The sequence below is a fragment of the Engraulis encrasicolus genome, chromosome 22 (assembly GCF_034702125.1).
Source record: "Engraulis encrasicolus isolate BLACKSEA-1 chromosome 22, IST_EnEncr_1.0, whole genome shotgun sequence".
Taxonomy (NCBI): Eukaryota; Metazoa; Chordata; class Actinopteri; order Clupeiformes; family Engraulidae; genus Engraulis; species Engraulis encrasicolus.
The window spans coordinates 15,758,357-15,774,755 of NC_085878.1; the positions used below are offsets into that span (position 1 = coordinate 15,758,357).

Here is a 16,399-nt window from a genome sequence, read left to right on the forward strand (position 1 = left end):
TGTATGCACTCAGCACTGGGTGAATCAATGTTACACACCTCCTGAACCCTCCAAATGAAAGCTGACTGAAAAAAACCTGGCCACCTTGCACGCTGTTGATCTATGTCAATTCACTTTGTGTAATATAATTCAATTCAGCTGAATGCAGCGGAAAACTGCACTTAATTGCCAATAGCTCAGCTAAACTGTGCATGTAGATGTTCACAGCCATAGTCTGTGGTGCTTTTTATCAGTAGTGCTTTCCTCTCCCATGTTCACCCATCCGAAATTGTAATTGGGTAACATTTTAACGCGTGTTGTAGACTGTGTTGTAGACTGCTTGTTCTATTTTGAAACCTCAGTATAAGAAAATGGTTTGGCTGCTTGCAGGTAATATAAAGTTATAGTTGGCTTGAAAGAGACAGTTTGGGTGTTGGGGGTGATTTGACAGTCACAGGGCCCTTACAGACTGTTACAGTGCTTACTATTTTATTGCTCACTTGTGAGTACGGTGGTGGAAGTTTTGGCCTTCAAGTGACTATAAATGTTGCACTGTGTCTTTAGATAATTAGAAGGATTTTCTTTCATGTGTCCGTTATGCGCTTTCATGCTCAGCCCAGTATTGTGAGGTAATTTCAGAAAGTTATCATGGTGATGAAAGCTATTTTCCTTCATTGTGTTGGAAACGTCACCATTCCCGAATTCCAGCATGAGATTTCGGGTCATGTCCTAAATCAGCATGAGTCCACGGGCATGGAAGGAGTCTGGATCACATCTTGGCACATTTTCCATTCCATCACAGTCTCCATTCACAGCTGCACGAGCAGTTGCAGACAGCCTGTAAGTGTGAGCGCTGTTGGGAAGATGAGTTATAGCATGCCCCTCTCTGGAGAACGGCTTTGGCACCCGTCTGCTCAGTTTATCCACACAGTGTTTGATAAATGGTGTTCACCGCAGTATCTGCTGACCTTCCTCGCAGTAGGGTTGACCCGTAGCAAGAGCACACTTGGAGGTGTAGATTGGAATGACCTTAACAAGTGTGCACCCCAATTTGCATAACACTGCACGATTTTTTTTTATTATGGATTTTTTTTTTTTTACATTAATTGAACTCCTTCTTGGCCAGCTGTGCGTTTTGAAAATTACATGGAGGCAGATATGACGTAGCCTTGCGCGTCATCCTATGTACTTCCGCCAAAGGATTGGCTCCACTACTAGTCTGGCCCCTGCTTTCTGTGGAGCGATGTTGAGCGGTAGGATTTGGCCGGCCAAACCCTACCCAGAAAACGGCCAATAAGCGAAGAGGCAGGTTGGTGGGGGCAAAAGGGGGAGGACGCTGACTATACTGTAAACGCCTGCGCTATATTTTTGTTGAGTAAGAGTTGGGTGAGAGCTGTCCAATCATTTCAAACCAGAACTGAATGCAAACTTCCCGCTTCCTGCAACCCCAGACCGAAATTAATAAAAATCAAATACGAAATTAAATGGTAGTATTATGGGATGGTCAGGACCAGGCTAGGTATGATGGGGTACAGAAAGAAATGTTTAACTGCATTTGTAAGCAGAAGAAAAGTATGAAACCGAATTCTAAGTAAATCTTTTAAAATAATTTTAAGCCAAGATGGAAGATGCAAATGCTGTGATAAAGGCTTTGGGTGAATCTATTGGTTGCTATTGCTGAAATATTGTATGTATATTTCTTGAAGAAAATAATTGTCATCGCTTATGTCACTTAAATGGACTAGGGATGTGCATTTCTGGCAAAAACACTATTCGAAATTCGATGGCCACTATTCGAAAATTATTCGAAAAAAAAAAAAAAAAAAAAGACGTGCGTTTGCTGACTTAAGGACTCCCACCGTCATGCTTTGAAAACATCTACAGTACGAGGTGGGAGCGTAGGCCTGGCTACACCTCTGAACGTCCAGCAGCATGTTCACTGGAGGAGGGAGTCTGTGTGATGGAGGTGGTGGCCGCGTCCGTGCCGTGAAATATTTCTCATTCCCTTCCCCTCCATCCATTCTCGTCACGGCAAGGGGAATAATAAACCCCACTCGAACAACATTGTGTTGTTTGCTAGTTGGGCTAGTTAGCAATTGACATTGTTGACATTATCCCGATTCGCACGGTTACATGGGTGGCTTTGAAAAAGAGTTTGTTATCCAAATCCGAAGCAACTTCATATGAAATGACCCCCAAATAGTTGCAGATTATAGTTCATGTAGTGAGCCAGATAAAAATCGCCTCAGCTAAGAGTATCATGTTTACCTCGCTTGTTAGCTCATTATTATTAGCGTGAGACATATTGAAATAACCTGCCATTGTTTACACTGACATTGGCTTACCTTGCAAAAGTTTACGCTGGCCAATAATCAGACGCAAATTGATGTGACAGTATTCCCGAATAGTTTCAGATGACGTTCCATGTTTACAAAACCATCAACAATTGCAGATTTAAAGTGTCAACGATTTATTGATAAATGCCCAATGCCCATTCCTGAAATACACGAGATGCTTGGCTTCTCCCTGGCTGTAAACAGTTTGTGTCCGCGGGGGGCGGGGCGCTTTCAAACGCTTGCCTTACGTGTTGGAAATGAAAGATGAGCATTCGTATTTACTAGGTAGGTCAATTTAATGAAACCTTGCATAAGTTTTCATTTGTCACTTAACACAGCAAGGGAGGCCAACACAGATTTGTTTTTATGTGGGGTCTGCATTTTATGAATGTCAATGTGGATTTTGAGACTGGCTTGATTTTTTTTATTCGACAGGACTATTCGAAATTCTAAAGAATAATGAATATTCGAATATTTGTGCACATCCCTAAAATGGACATTCAAAGACTACAAAATAGTCGGCAGTTCTTCACTGTTGCATTCATGTCAGAAAAAAGCACCTTGAAGAATGAATCAAGCATCTGATAAAATGCAGTAAATAGTGTATTAAAACTGTTCAGATGGATTGCTTGGCCTACTCTCCGTGGTTCCATTATTCCTTGTACAATCAATAAGAATTGGACGCTTGGTGAATAAAGGCAACTATTAACAGTGTGTGTGTTCAACAGTAGCAATAGACTGCTCAAAACCTGACTCACCTTGCCCGGGCTGTTATTCATTTGTTGCTTGGCTCTGCAGTGATCATAATGGATAATGACTGTGTTGTGCAGCCTACTGCTCACGCAGTATCTCTTCTGTTGAGGACTTCACAGGTCACCAGCAGTGGCAGCCATGGAGGGAGACCATGAATAGACTACACACAATTATACAGGAAACTAAGCCTCGGGCACTGGGCTAAGCCGTGTGGACGCATTTTAGCAATGTTTCTATGGATTTTATTTCCGCTCCCACATGCAAATGAGAGTGCAGTGTAGTAAATTGTAGATTTTAATATTTACATACAGCTATGTTTAACTAACAAATAGGCCATGGTATTATTGCTCGAATGCAGGGGTGGACAAACTCTGGCCCCGGGGCCACATGAGGCCCGCTGAGCCATTTCATCTGGCCCGCTGAGCTTTTACAAAAAAGACTACTTTTAAATTCATTATGATGCTCTCACCCAACATCCTTAAAATGGCTACTCAAAACAGGGGTCTTGCGGCTATGAGATTAACCAAGGATAAGTTACTTTATTAATCTAAGTACATTTCATTGCAATGTGCAGGAATTAAATGACCAGAAAGTTATGTCAGTAAACATTATTTTGTTATTACTGACATTAGTTTGCGGACTTAAAGCCCTTTGGTCAATATTCTTAACCCAATGAGGCCCTTGGGCCAAAATACAGTCCCAGGAAAAAGTTTGTACACCCTTTGAAATTTCTTACCTTTCTGTCAAAATTCGTCATAAAACATGGTCTGATCTTCCCGGAAATCACAAGAAGGAACAACCAGAGTCTGCTTTAACTAATTCAACCCAAACATTTACAAGTTTTCATATTTTCATTGGCCATACGATGTAAACATTCACAGGACAGCAAGGAATAAGTAAGTACACCCTTGCATTCAATAGGTTTTAACCCTAAGTTAGTTGCAATAACCTCAACCAGTTGTTTTCTGTAGTTGCAGATCAGATTAACAAAACAATCTGGATGTATCTGGTCTCCCTCTTCTTTAGAAAACTGCCTCTCGTCAGCAAGGTTTGTGGGATGTCTGGAGTGCATAGCTTTCTTGACTTCATGCCATATAATCTCAATTGTTTTTTGTCAGGGCTTTGACTGGGCTATTCCAGAATGTGCATTTCATTATTATGAAGCCATTCTAAAGTCAATGTGCTTCTAAAGTATGGGTTGTTGTCACATTTCAGCACCCATCCTCTTGTGTGCTTCAACTGTGTGACAGACTACCTCACTTTTTCTGTAAAATATCTCGATAAACTTCCTAGTTCATTGTTCCACTGATAATAGCAAACTGTCAAGGGCCTGAGGCAGCAAGGTAGCCGCATATAATGATGCTCCCGCCACCATACTCAAAGGTGGAGATGATGTTTTGGTGAAGATGTGGTTCTCCAGTTCTCCTCCAAACATGACATTGTGTGTTCCCCTGAACAATTCAACTTTGGTTTCAACGTTGGTCTACAGAATATTTTGCAGTAATTCTATGAAGCATATAAATGCTTTTTCGCAAACCTCAAAGGTGCAGCAATATTTTTTTGGACAGAAACCTCATTCATTTTAGATTGGCAGAATTAATCACATTTTAGCTATTCTTGGCTACATCTCCTCTTCTGAGTATGGTGGCAGGAGCATCATTATATGCGGCTACCTTGTTGCCTCAGGCCCTTGACAGTTTGCTATTATCAGTGGAACAATGAACTCAAGTTTATTGTGATATTTTACAGAAAAAAACGTGAGGATGTCTGTCACACAGTTGAAAAACACAAGAGTATGGGTCCTGAAATGTGACAACAACCCATACTTTAGAAGCAAATCGACTTTAGAATGGCTTCATAATAATGAAATGCACATTCTGGAATAGCCCAGTCAAAGCCCTGACAAAAAAACAATTGAGATTATATGGCATGAAGTCAAGAAAGCTAAGCACTCCAGACATCCCACAAACCTTGCTGACGAGAGGCAGTTCTCTAAAGAAGAGGGAGACAAGATACAAACAGATTGTTTTGTTAATCTGATCTGCAACTACAGGACCAGTCTGGTTGATGATATTGCAACTAACTGAGGGTTAAAACCTACTTAATGCAAGGGTGTACTTACTTATGCCCTGCTCTCCTGTTAATGTTATGGCCTTATGACCAATAAAAATATGATAACATGTAAATGTTTGGGTGGAATTAATTAAAGCAGACTCTGATTGTTCCTTCTTGAGATTTCCGGGAAGATCAGACCATGTTTTATGATCAATTTTGACAGAAAAGTAAGAAATTTCAAAGGGTGTACAAACTTTTTCCTGGGACTGTATTTGCCTGCTCCAGCTCCTGCTCTAACGGATCCTTTTTCTTAGTGTGGAGTAGGACTTTGGTGAAAAGGAAGGCTGGGATGATTTTGTTCTGTTGGCAGCTACTGCCAGTTGTCTGCTCAGTCTGTATTGTGCCACTCAAGTGGACGTGTTCTTAGATGACAACAATAGAACAAGAGACGCCACTAGTAGTGTGAGGTTCAAGTCAGGGTTGCTAACCTTGTCATTGGCAATGACACACTGTACGCTCACCTGTGACAAACTCAAGTACATAGGCTATTTAAACTGCTCATTTTACTTGTAAATATTTGACAAGGAATAATAAAAAAGGACGCTGTACTGGGGTGATAATGTCAAATGCTACCTCTATTGACAAAAGCTGTTCATAAGGAAAATAAGCTCTTAACAGAGAAATGGCATGCTGCTAGTGTGTTCCAAGGAAATAAGAATACAAAAATCTCAGATGGTGTATTTCACAGCGATATTACTTCACATCGAAATGTGGTAGCAGAATAATGAAAATGGAGTGGGTGTGTTCACTGAATCTGATGCTGCATGCATGAAGGAATTTAGCAGGAGAGCTGTTGAAATAATCCAGTTTAGTGGTGTATGCCCAATGTGAATCCATGCATGGTATGCATTATTTGACTTTGATGTTGGAATTGATTAGAATGTGGAGGTTAGATGTCAGGATGGAAGTCCTGATCATCTGTTTGCTTATGTGAAGAGCTGTTGACATGGCTGCTGTCTCGTTTTTTCTGCTTTGTCACTCAAGGCAAGCACTCTGTGCAGTGAATTATGCTTTACTCTACAGAAGACACATTTTCTCTGCTAGTACCGTAACAAAAAAAAGCTTGTCATTACACAGACCATCTTTTAATCTTTCGGTCCTGAGCCCTCTTACCAGGTTTCAGGACCAGGCATTCATCTTGCCCAGAAATGGATGAAAGCTCAATAGAGTGGAGAGTGTAGCCTAAGGCTTTCCGTGATTCCTCATCAAAACTAACATTTAATCTCTATTTTTCCCCCAAATATACTGTGCTTTGACAGAAGGATTTTAGCTTTTCTGTTCCATTCAAATAAGCTAAAAACCAGTCATCTCACTTATGAAGGCCAGCTTACACTAGGCTGCACTCACTGGCGTCTGCTTGTAGAATGACAATTTGATTTACACAAGGGGCAGTGTTAAACACGCTCCACTGCAACAAGAGTTGGCGGGCCACAGATTTGTTTTCAGGTTAATCACATTAATATGTTCTGGTCCTGGCCGTGGGCCGCACAATTAATTCATTTTGTAATCAATATCTGAACCACTGTAATTATCTAGTCATGTTGGCTTTTGATGACAGCTGTAAACCTTGTCCCAGAGGGTTTTTTTGTCCAAATATATTTGTGACACGACGGTTAAGATTGCCTTCAGGAGTGTTGAGGTTATGTCCTAGCTATGTTCAAAGGTCAAAGATGCATAGGCTTTAGGCTTGACTTCAAAATCAGACCATAGCCTAAATAATTCTTTCATACTGCCAATGGCTAAGAATGACTGTAATCGGTTGAGCGATTAGCCTCTCTGCTGAGAACAGAAAACTACAATCAGGGCAAGCGGCGTAGCACCTTAGGACCTTAGGTGACTCGTGTTGGCCCTTTATTGGGAGGAATTTGGGAAAACTGGCCCTCGGGGACTTTTAATTGAGTAAGCTTACCCCTGGTGTAGACTTGATGTCATGATGACATGCATCAAATTCTGGTTCTGCTTGCTCCCTTCTCTGCAGTAGCCTAATAAAATGCCTTTTCTCTGACGTTTATTTGTCTTTTTTTAAATAGTGTTTGATTAAGCTATGCCACATGAACACAATGGTCACACAATGCTCTGCTGCTAGGACTTCTAAGCATGCAGCTACTGGTGTCATCTAGACATGAAATGAAAAGCTCAATGAAGGTCTCTGTGAGTGTGTGCGTCTTGAGTTGCGAGATTTCACTTGTGGTGTCGGTAAATGGAGTGATCAACAATGAGTGCGTTCATATGCAGTTTAGTATCCCGAATATGAGGCATGTCCCGGTTATGGTCAAATTCGGGATAAGGTGTTAATTGGAGAACAGTGTGTTGTATCCCTGTATACATTCTTTGAATTCCTAGAATTCTCTTCAAATGTGCGTAGCCTGGATACCAGCAACAAACTTCTTTGGGAAGCCTCTGTATCTGGGATAAGATGTTTCCGTGCGTCAATATCCCAGTTTCTTTCGGAATACTCCAAGTAGCATATCCAGATTTCGCAAAGTCCTGAATAAGGGCTTATCCAGGATACTGGAAAAAGATGTTTTTATGTGGAAATGCAAATTCGAGATACTTAATATCCCGAAGTTGCTCAACACTTCATTCCACAGAGTCGCGGGATTGTTGACATGTAAAATGAGGCATAGAGAACTTTGCTAGTCCACAGTTAGTTTAGAATCAGGGCCGTTTGTAGAGGCTGCGTCACAGCACGGCTACAGCCTGCACCACAGAAGGTCTACAGTACAGACACTTGGGTGGAAAGTAGAGATTTATAACGATGGCCTAACAGGTACCTGTCCATCACAGCAGAAGCTAAATTTCACCTATCTCTTGGAATTCTGACTAGCGCTCGGACTTCGAAATGTAGGGGACCTATGGAGGCGAGGGATGTGGCAAAAGTTAGGGCTCAACATTACGTTTTAACACGTCATTTCACACTGGATGACTCCTTTAAATACTACAACTGTTGGGATTAGTATTCTACATGGAACGTTAAATGTTTCGAAGATAGTTGTCAGATGTGTGTCTGTGAATTCAAATATCTCTGACCAAAGCCTTGCTTGTTTTTAGGCTTAGTGTGTTGTTCTGATGGAGTCACGCAGGTGCAAGCGCAGAGCTGCCCTTTAGCTTGATAATGCATGATGCAGCATGATGGGATCTAAGATAGGGTTTTGTTTGAATTTCTCATTACCTCTGCTGTGTGTTATTGAACAAACTGGAGATTTTCATATCATGGCATCATGCTTTGTAAAAAAAATATATTGTTTATATAATGTGTACCGGTATGATAATAAGAAAAATTGCAGTTTAGAAGTAAGTGGATAAGCAATCAAAAAATATGCATGAGGTACACAGGAAATGCATATCTGTCTTGTTGGTAAATTATCGTTATTTCAGCTGTAGAATCAGATTGTGCTTAGGCATAAAGCTGCATGGGAGAATGGTCCACTTCTTTCTAGTCTAAAGCTTTGAAAATAGCAGAGACTTAAATTCTCTGTAGATTGTTGAAGATTCTCATGTCCATACATGCCTGGTGTGTTGTTGCTTGCACCTAAAATATGTGAATGAACAGAGTTCTGGCTTTATTGGCTTATGAATTACAAATAAGGATCATTATTAAGCACACTGCCCTCGGGGAAGTCTTGGCATTACAGATGAATGTATATTTTCAGTGATCTTGTAGACTTATGTAATAGACATTGAACAATATGAGGTGTATATTTGTGATAAGCTTATCTAGCAAGAGTAAGGACTCTGCTCAATCCACCATAGTCATTAGGCTATTTTATTCACCAAACATTTACATTTAAAACCATGATTTCAGGAGTGTCTACCTAAAACATGGATCCTCTGCCATCTTTTCCTCCATTGGTATTCTCAGTACCTGCCCTGATGTGTTATGAATGAGGTGTCAGTGCGAGTCTGGGTGAGTGATGGGCGAGACATTTTGATTGTCAATTCAATGCGAGACAAAGGGAAATTCAGCAGCCTTTTCACTTGAGACTATTGACTTGATGGATCTGTATAGCGTGGCACGCTCTTTGACATGCCGTGACATTGCCTGCTCTGTTGACATTTGTGTGCGAGTGTGTGTGTGTGTGACTGCCTGAAGGGGAAATTGTCATGTTATTGCTTGAGCAGAAATGTCCTTCCCAATGCCGTGTACTAACTGCACTGCATAGCTCAGCTGGTGAAAGAAAAAGCCTCGCCAGACCCACCCAGCTTGCTATATCAGAGTTATGATGTTGAGTCATCTTGGTGATGTAGACGTGTAATCTGAAAAGATGACAAAATAAGCCCCATCTTTACTTGGCTCTCCATCTCCGGCAGTGTTATTGTTGAAGTCCTGGGGGTGGGCTGAACACTTCATCATTGATCTAGCACAGATGGCCGAGCACTTGAGAAACAGTTACTGCATGTGGTGCTCAGTGCGACAAGATTGCTTTCCTTTGGTATCTTTGTCTTGTGCCGTGTTCATGATTAATTTCAATTTGTATGTTATTTCAATTCAATAATATGACAAATGGTTCAAGCGGTTTATGTTGGTGTTACATACTCAGTCATATCAGAGGGGAAGATACCTCACACTCTTGTCCATCATGCTGAATTTATTTACATAAACGTTTCGGCGAGTGTGTAAAAACTTGAGAAAGGCCACACTGGCCAAAACGTTGTTAATGTAAATAAATTCAGCATGATAGACAAGAGTGTTGCGGTATCTTCCCCTTTGAAGTGAACTAGTACCCACTACCTGCACCTCGAAACCTCTGGTGTGCATTGGTTTCCTCCTCCAAAACACACTCAGTCATAACCAAATCCTGAAATGTAATATGACCTAAACAAAAGGTGCCAAAATCCATCCAAGTAATTTTGTAATAGTCTTACATGACATACATTTATCTTTGTTTATGGCATACATTACCTTTGCACAGTTGTACAGAAAGTCTTAAAAATGTAAAATACTGGTATGTCTTTTCACTCCCTGTTTTGTTTGGTCTCAATCCATAATGCCCTATATTATGAAAATGCTTCGAACTGTTGGTGTGTCTTACTTACTGGAACTTATTCTCCTTTCCTCTTTTGTCCCTCAGGGCAAGATGTGGGTACCTTGGAAGTTGATATCAGGACCTTGAGGCGACTGAAACCCCATTCCCACATCCAGTGGTCTGAGGAGTCAGACCTCAGTGTGACTCTCTCGGGCTGGTGGCACTAAAATGTCCCTAAGTGGTGGCACTGCAGGCGGGAAAGGTGTGGACTCGAATGCGGTGGACACTTACGACAGCGGTGATGAGTGGGACATCGGCGTGGGAAATCTGATCATTGACCTCGACGCTGACCTAGAGAAGGACAAACTTGAGATGTCTGGCACCAAGGAGGGCGGTGGCATGGCGGCGCCCCCCAGTGCAGTCGCAGCTCTGCCAGACAACATCAAATTCGTGAGCCCCGTGCCTGCCCCCCAGGGAAAGGAAAGCAAATCGAAATCCAAGCGCAGCAAAAACTCTAAAGACAATAACAAGGCTCCCACTGGAGATGGAGCCAAGAAGGAGTCTCAGAGCCGGCCCCAAGCCGAGGCTCCGGGAACGCCGGCAAGTGCCCCAGCAGCAGCAGCAGCAGCAGCAGCAGCAGCAGCAGCAGCCACTGGAAACTCTACTACGCCCAGCAAGGGCATCGAGAAGGCGGCGAAAGCCTCGCGGAGTGTACCCAACACGAAGAAGGATAAGGACGGAACGAGTGCGAAGAGCAAGAAGGAGAAGGAGGTTCTAGGGGGTCCCGTGGCGGTGGTCGCCATCGAGAGGGAACCCGCAGCGCCGGCGCAAGCACATGGAGGTACTCGGAACGCCTCCTTTGAGAACACTCAGAGTGCGGTGGACTCGACTGAGGCCGAGGAACATGGGAATAACACGTTGGAGCCCGTAGGGATTGTACCCCCGCTGGCTATTAAATCTGAGCCTGAGGAACTGGACAATAGTGAATGCAGACCTCTGAAGAAGGTGAAAAATGAAAAGGTAAGGCGGACTCTTTGCTTTTTAGAAGCTGTTTGGTGGCTTTTTGTATTGATATAGATACATTTGGAGGCCTTTAGATGGTTATGGTTTTGTTTTACAGCTTTTCTGAACCAACTACGTAAAAGGACAGCAGCTTCAGAGCTGTGCTACGCTGCCCAGCTTTTCCTCGAAGAGACAGGATTGATCTAGAAGGGTCTAGAATGACTGCTGTTTTGACAGTCACAGTGTTTCCTCCTAATAGTCTCAACATAGCTTTGTGGTGGGGGGAAGGGTTTTGGCTGGCCTTAACTGCTTTCCCTACTGTCACGCTGGGCTGGGGGGATGGGCATGCTCGTCGGGGCTGGAAGGAGGTCGTTAGATTGCCTTAACCCACAGCTCCATGGGACGGGAAGCTTTTTATGTCTCCCTGGATAGCTCAGAGGGGGGAAGGAAATCCCAACAAAGAGTTCAGAACTGCTTGCCAAATGTGGATTTTTTTTACCTGGACTAATTTAGAAGTGTGTTATGCTGATAACACGAACACGATTCTATGTTTGTTTCTTTATTAAAAACAAGTCAATGCATAAGTATGGTCATTTACCCGCTATGCTTTGTTGTGGTTCATGTCATTTCAATGTTTATTTTATGAAAGTTCACTTCCCGTTCTGTTTTTGGATAGTCAACGTTCTATTCAGTTCTAGCATGGCTTTGTTTTTTAAATCCTTGGGATTTGCAATGTTTTTCCCCTCATATAAAGTTACTCTACTCTACTCATGCACTGTGCTTTATTAACATCTTTTCAGTTTCAATCATTCATTTCATACATTCATTGAGACCGTACTCAGAGCAGTTTGAATTGCGTGCAAGAAAAATCACATACGTAATCCTTCACAGATGTTTGTTTTAACATTGAAATCTCAAAACAACTGAGGGGAAGCACGAGTGTCTAACGTCTTTCGGTGACTGTAAATAGACCTTGTCTTAGTGCCGGGGAGGGTGTGGAATGTTTAGCCTTTCCCCACGAGAGAGGCGTGCTTGTTTTCTCGCCCGCGATTTGTCTGGCAGGTAGGCCAACCCCATTAACAGGCTCTTTTTTAAGTGTTAAGGAGAGTATCTGTGACGGGGGCAAGAAGCTGACAACGCTGACTGCTGTTGCTGCTGCTGCCTGTTCAGTGCTGAATAGCAGCGTAGTCTATGGGTTCACTTGACTGCATAGCTTTTGTATGTGACCACACACGGCGGGAGGGAAGTAGGGAGGGAGGGAGCTCTCTGCATTTCTTTCCTCCTCTCCTAAGCCTCAAATATCTCTGCAGGAATGTTAAGTTAACTAAATCCCACAAGGAAGACATGCCATACAGATATGTTGCCATGACCCTCCCCAGAGCTCTGTACTCCTACACCGATTGTACTCGGCACGCTGTCTTAACTATGGCCCTCTAGTCTCTACGTCTTAGGCAGGATAATTGAATTGGTTTGTCAAGGGCTTTTTTTGTTTTCTTGTGTTCATGCGTCCTCATAAAGCTGTGAAGACAAACGTTGCCCTGACAGCAGCAACCCGTAGCACAACACATACCACGCAACTGAAATATCCTGAGTGAGTTATACATGCAGGCTAGTGCAGCGCTCTCGATACTCACGAGAGCCAACTGCCAGCTCTGGTTTTGTTCAGCCTTGTTCAACCAGGGGTACTCTACTGTACTGGCTTTCTCAAAGCGGTTCTGTTTTCAAAGCACCAGCGTGCAACTTGAGATTACGAGCTTCTTGCTCTGCTTTTCATCTGTGTACCGTACTTGATCAAGCACTGTTAATTGAATGAGTGAGTGAAGAAGACGTCAAGGTGCTGCACTGTCTTGTCTGTCTCTAGGCTGCTGTGCTGTGTATTGGAAGTTTCTCAAGAGCTCGCACCATGCGTTTCTACTCTTCCCTACCCGGATGTGTGTTTTTCCCAATACAATGTTCAACATTAATTGTTCAGCAAATGCACGCCCTTCACCCATCCCCAAAGCACATGGGAGACAATACATTTGGAAGCAAGCGTAGACTGTGAAGAGTGGGGATTTGCGATGAAAAACAACATCTTTTTATTTTTGCAATATACAGAGGTCACACTTCATTTTTTTTTTTTAACCATCTTTCCTCTTCAATTTCACAGTTGATAATTTAATCAGGCTCTCTCTGAGGTCTTTCATGGCTCTCCTCTACCCCCCTCTCTCTTCCCACACAATGGGCTTTCCACTTTATTGATCTGGTTATGGTGGTCATGGTGACAAGGTCTTTGGGGTGTTTTCAGTCTTGCTGCTCTGAGAAATGTGCTCTCATTCGGCTCTCTTCCTCTCTCTCGCTACTCCTAAGCCTTGATGGAGGATTTTTGGTCCTCCAGGAATATATTTTATCGGGGGCACTTTTGTGCTTTATTTGGTTGTCTTGTGTGAGAGTAGCCTACTTAACCCCCGTGTAAAGCTTTAATGAAAAGACTTCACTGCTTGGAGCTATTTCTTTCACAGACATTACCATGTAAGGACACAGACTTCAGGTTTTGGTTTTTCACGGAGAACAGGCGTTAATCTATGCCGACTGGATTAAAATGTTAACATGAGCCCAAACTCAAATATGAATCATTGTTGGTTTTGCCAGTAAGCAGAGGATGGCGGTTACAAAACAAACATTTGGCTTTACATTGGACTCAGCAGTATTTTCTTAGACAGATTCTGGTTATTGATTCATCACGCCATGTTGTCAGGGTGGAAAAACATTCAGTGCCCATCTGTAAATCATCAAGTCCACTTTCAAATATGGTTTATACAGCATGTGCTGTGCTGAATGGCTGAAGGGTTACTGAAAAGATGACACAGAAATGAACAGGAGTGGTGTAATCAAATACATGTGAAGTGTTATTAGGCTATAGGCTACAATCATAGTCATGAAAATAAATCAGATTTTTGCATAGATGGAAGCGACTGTGAAGGGAGTCACCGGATAGCTCATCAAATGCTGTCATCATTACCGCAGCCTCTTAAGAAAAGGGGAATTCGGCAAGGATTCATCACCCCTTTAACCAGCTCTCTTGTGCCAAGGGGGTAGTGAATGTCAAAAGGCCTCGTAGCTCTTGCCTATTTTTCTGTGTCTCAGGGTGTTCAGTGTCACCACATTGTTGCCCCGCATAAAGGGAAGGAGAGCACACTGACTCCATCCCCAGCAGCCCCCTATTCACAGGATGGCTACAGGGATGCAGATTACGGCTTAGATCTCTAAAACAGATTCCCCATCCCCCACTCACATGGCGAGAGCAGAGTAGAGCGTGGCTGGCCGGGCTGGGGAGGAGCTGCACCCAGACGGCTTGGCTGACTGAGGCCATTCATTGGGGCATGCTGTGAGACATCCAAGTCACCATGTTCCAGGAACGTTTGTCTGTGGGTGTGTGTCTGTGTGTATGACTCAAATTCTTGATATCACTTTCCTATTCTCCACTCACCCATGAGCTCTCCACGGAGAGAGTGTTTTGTATTGTTTATCCATGGCATCTGATTGGTGAGATCCTCCAATCTCCATTGAGAATTGGGTGTTTCTATGCGTATTCCTCTATGTATTTTTCTGTGTAGTGGAGCCTAAAGGGAATTAGGAGGAGTTCTAAGACTCCAAGCCCAATATAGATCAAATGCAGCAAGCTGAACAATTTGCCAGCTAGAGACTTTTTAGATGATGAGGAACTCGCCGGAATGAGGACAAAGAATAGGAAGTGGTGGAGTGTGTTCCCTTTGGAAACAACGCTGCTGCAGACGCTTCACTACTATTAGCACTGTGTTGTTTTGTAGGCGATGCCTTTTTAAGGATTGCTTTTTTCTTTTACTACTGGTGTGTTTGTTTTAGGAGGTGGGTGAGGATGGGGAGGGTTTGCGTTTCTATGGAGCGTGCATTACATGCATTGCTGGTTTTATGCCTTATTTCTTCCCCCGAAGTGAACTGCGGCGCAGATCTCCCTGGAGAGAAAAAAACATCACGATGCCCTGATAACACTAACTGAAAAATCTGCACACTTTATCTTTTTCAGAGGCAGAAAATGTGCCATGCCGAGTATTTTTTACTCCACGCACATAATCATAGGAAACGGTGTACAGTTCAAACTCCAGTGCCTCATAAACAGAGAGCAAGAGAGAGAGCAGGAGAGAAAGAGCTGGTAGGAGGGGGGAAAAATGTACAAGGTCGCAGAACATCTTGGCTCGGCATATTAAAGTGATTGCAGAGCAGGGAAACAAAGCCCTTTCATGCCTGGTTTCTCCCCTCCCTCTGCTGTCTCCTAGCTCCTTGCCTGTGTTTGTGAGAGAGAGAGAGAGAGGAAAGGGAGGGTGGAGAAGAGGAGGAGGAGGGAGGGAGGGAGAGTGAGTGAGGGCGAGAGAGTGTTTGTCTGGCTCAGCATGCAGCAGGCTGAGAGAACATGGGGGAAGGGAGAGCCAGAGAGAGAGCTAGAGCGGCGAGCCTGCACTGCTAATTCGGCTCATGAAAGACTTGAGCAGCGAGAGCAGCTGTCTTCCATTGTCAGCCAGCAAATTTCCAACGTGCCTCGTTTCGCCTCTCGATGCGTGAGTAGAAAAGAAAGCTAGAGGGCAAAACAGAGGGGGAATAAACAAGCATAAGATGGATTGATGGGGCAAAGTCGTGGGCCAAGATTTTGTGAATGCTTTAAGTTGGTGCAGTCTTGCTCACTCTCTCACCCTCTCTCTCTCTCGCTCGCTTGCTCTCTCTCTCTCTCTCTCTCTCTCTCTCTCTCCTCACCCTATCCCTCTCTTTCTGCCTGCCTCTCCCCTCTCCCTCTGAAATGTGCTCAGGATGAATGTGGAGTCGGGACAGTCTTCTAATAATAAACCATGAGTCTATTCCGGCTAGGCTATGTGGGGAAGACTACCTCACTGTGGGGAGGGAGGAGAAGAGGGCACTTCACGGCTAGAGGAGGCAAAGGACTGGTTGGGGGCAGGCGGGCGGCAGGCGGCTAGCGAGCCCCCCAAATGAAGGAGGAAGGAGGGGAGGCAAGACGGTCGTCCGGCAGCATGAATGGATGAAGTCTTTAACCTCCTACACACTGAATAGTTTTGTCACGGCTCCCGCAGCTGCACTGTGCTGGTGGAGTGGAAGAAGGGGGCAGAGTTGAGGGGGGAGGGATGGATGGGGGTGGGGGGGTGAGGGGCTGAAAGAGTGTTTCCATTAATGGAGCAGTGGCTCCAGAGTTGTTGGATCCTTGAGGCATGTGCTGTGATT

General features: G+C 43.6%; 1 protein-coding gene across 3 annotated transcripts in view; it reads left to right on the forward strand.

The window, feature by feature from the left end:
- The window catches only part of LOC134439225 (zinc finger protein 609-like), a 108,377-nt gene that overhangs the window by 53,427 nt on the left and 38,551 nt on the right, over positions 1–16,399 (forward strand). For all 3 annotated transcript variants that reach the window (XM_063189119.1, XM_063189120.1, XM_063189118.1), the window contains one exon: positions 10,256–11,170. In XM_063189119.1, coding sequence (XP_063045189.1) covers positions 10,379–11,170 — 792 coding nt within the window. In that variant the 5' untranslated portion in view covers positions 10,256–10,378. The remainder of the gene's footprint in view (positions 1–10,255; positions 11,171–16,399) is intronic.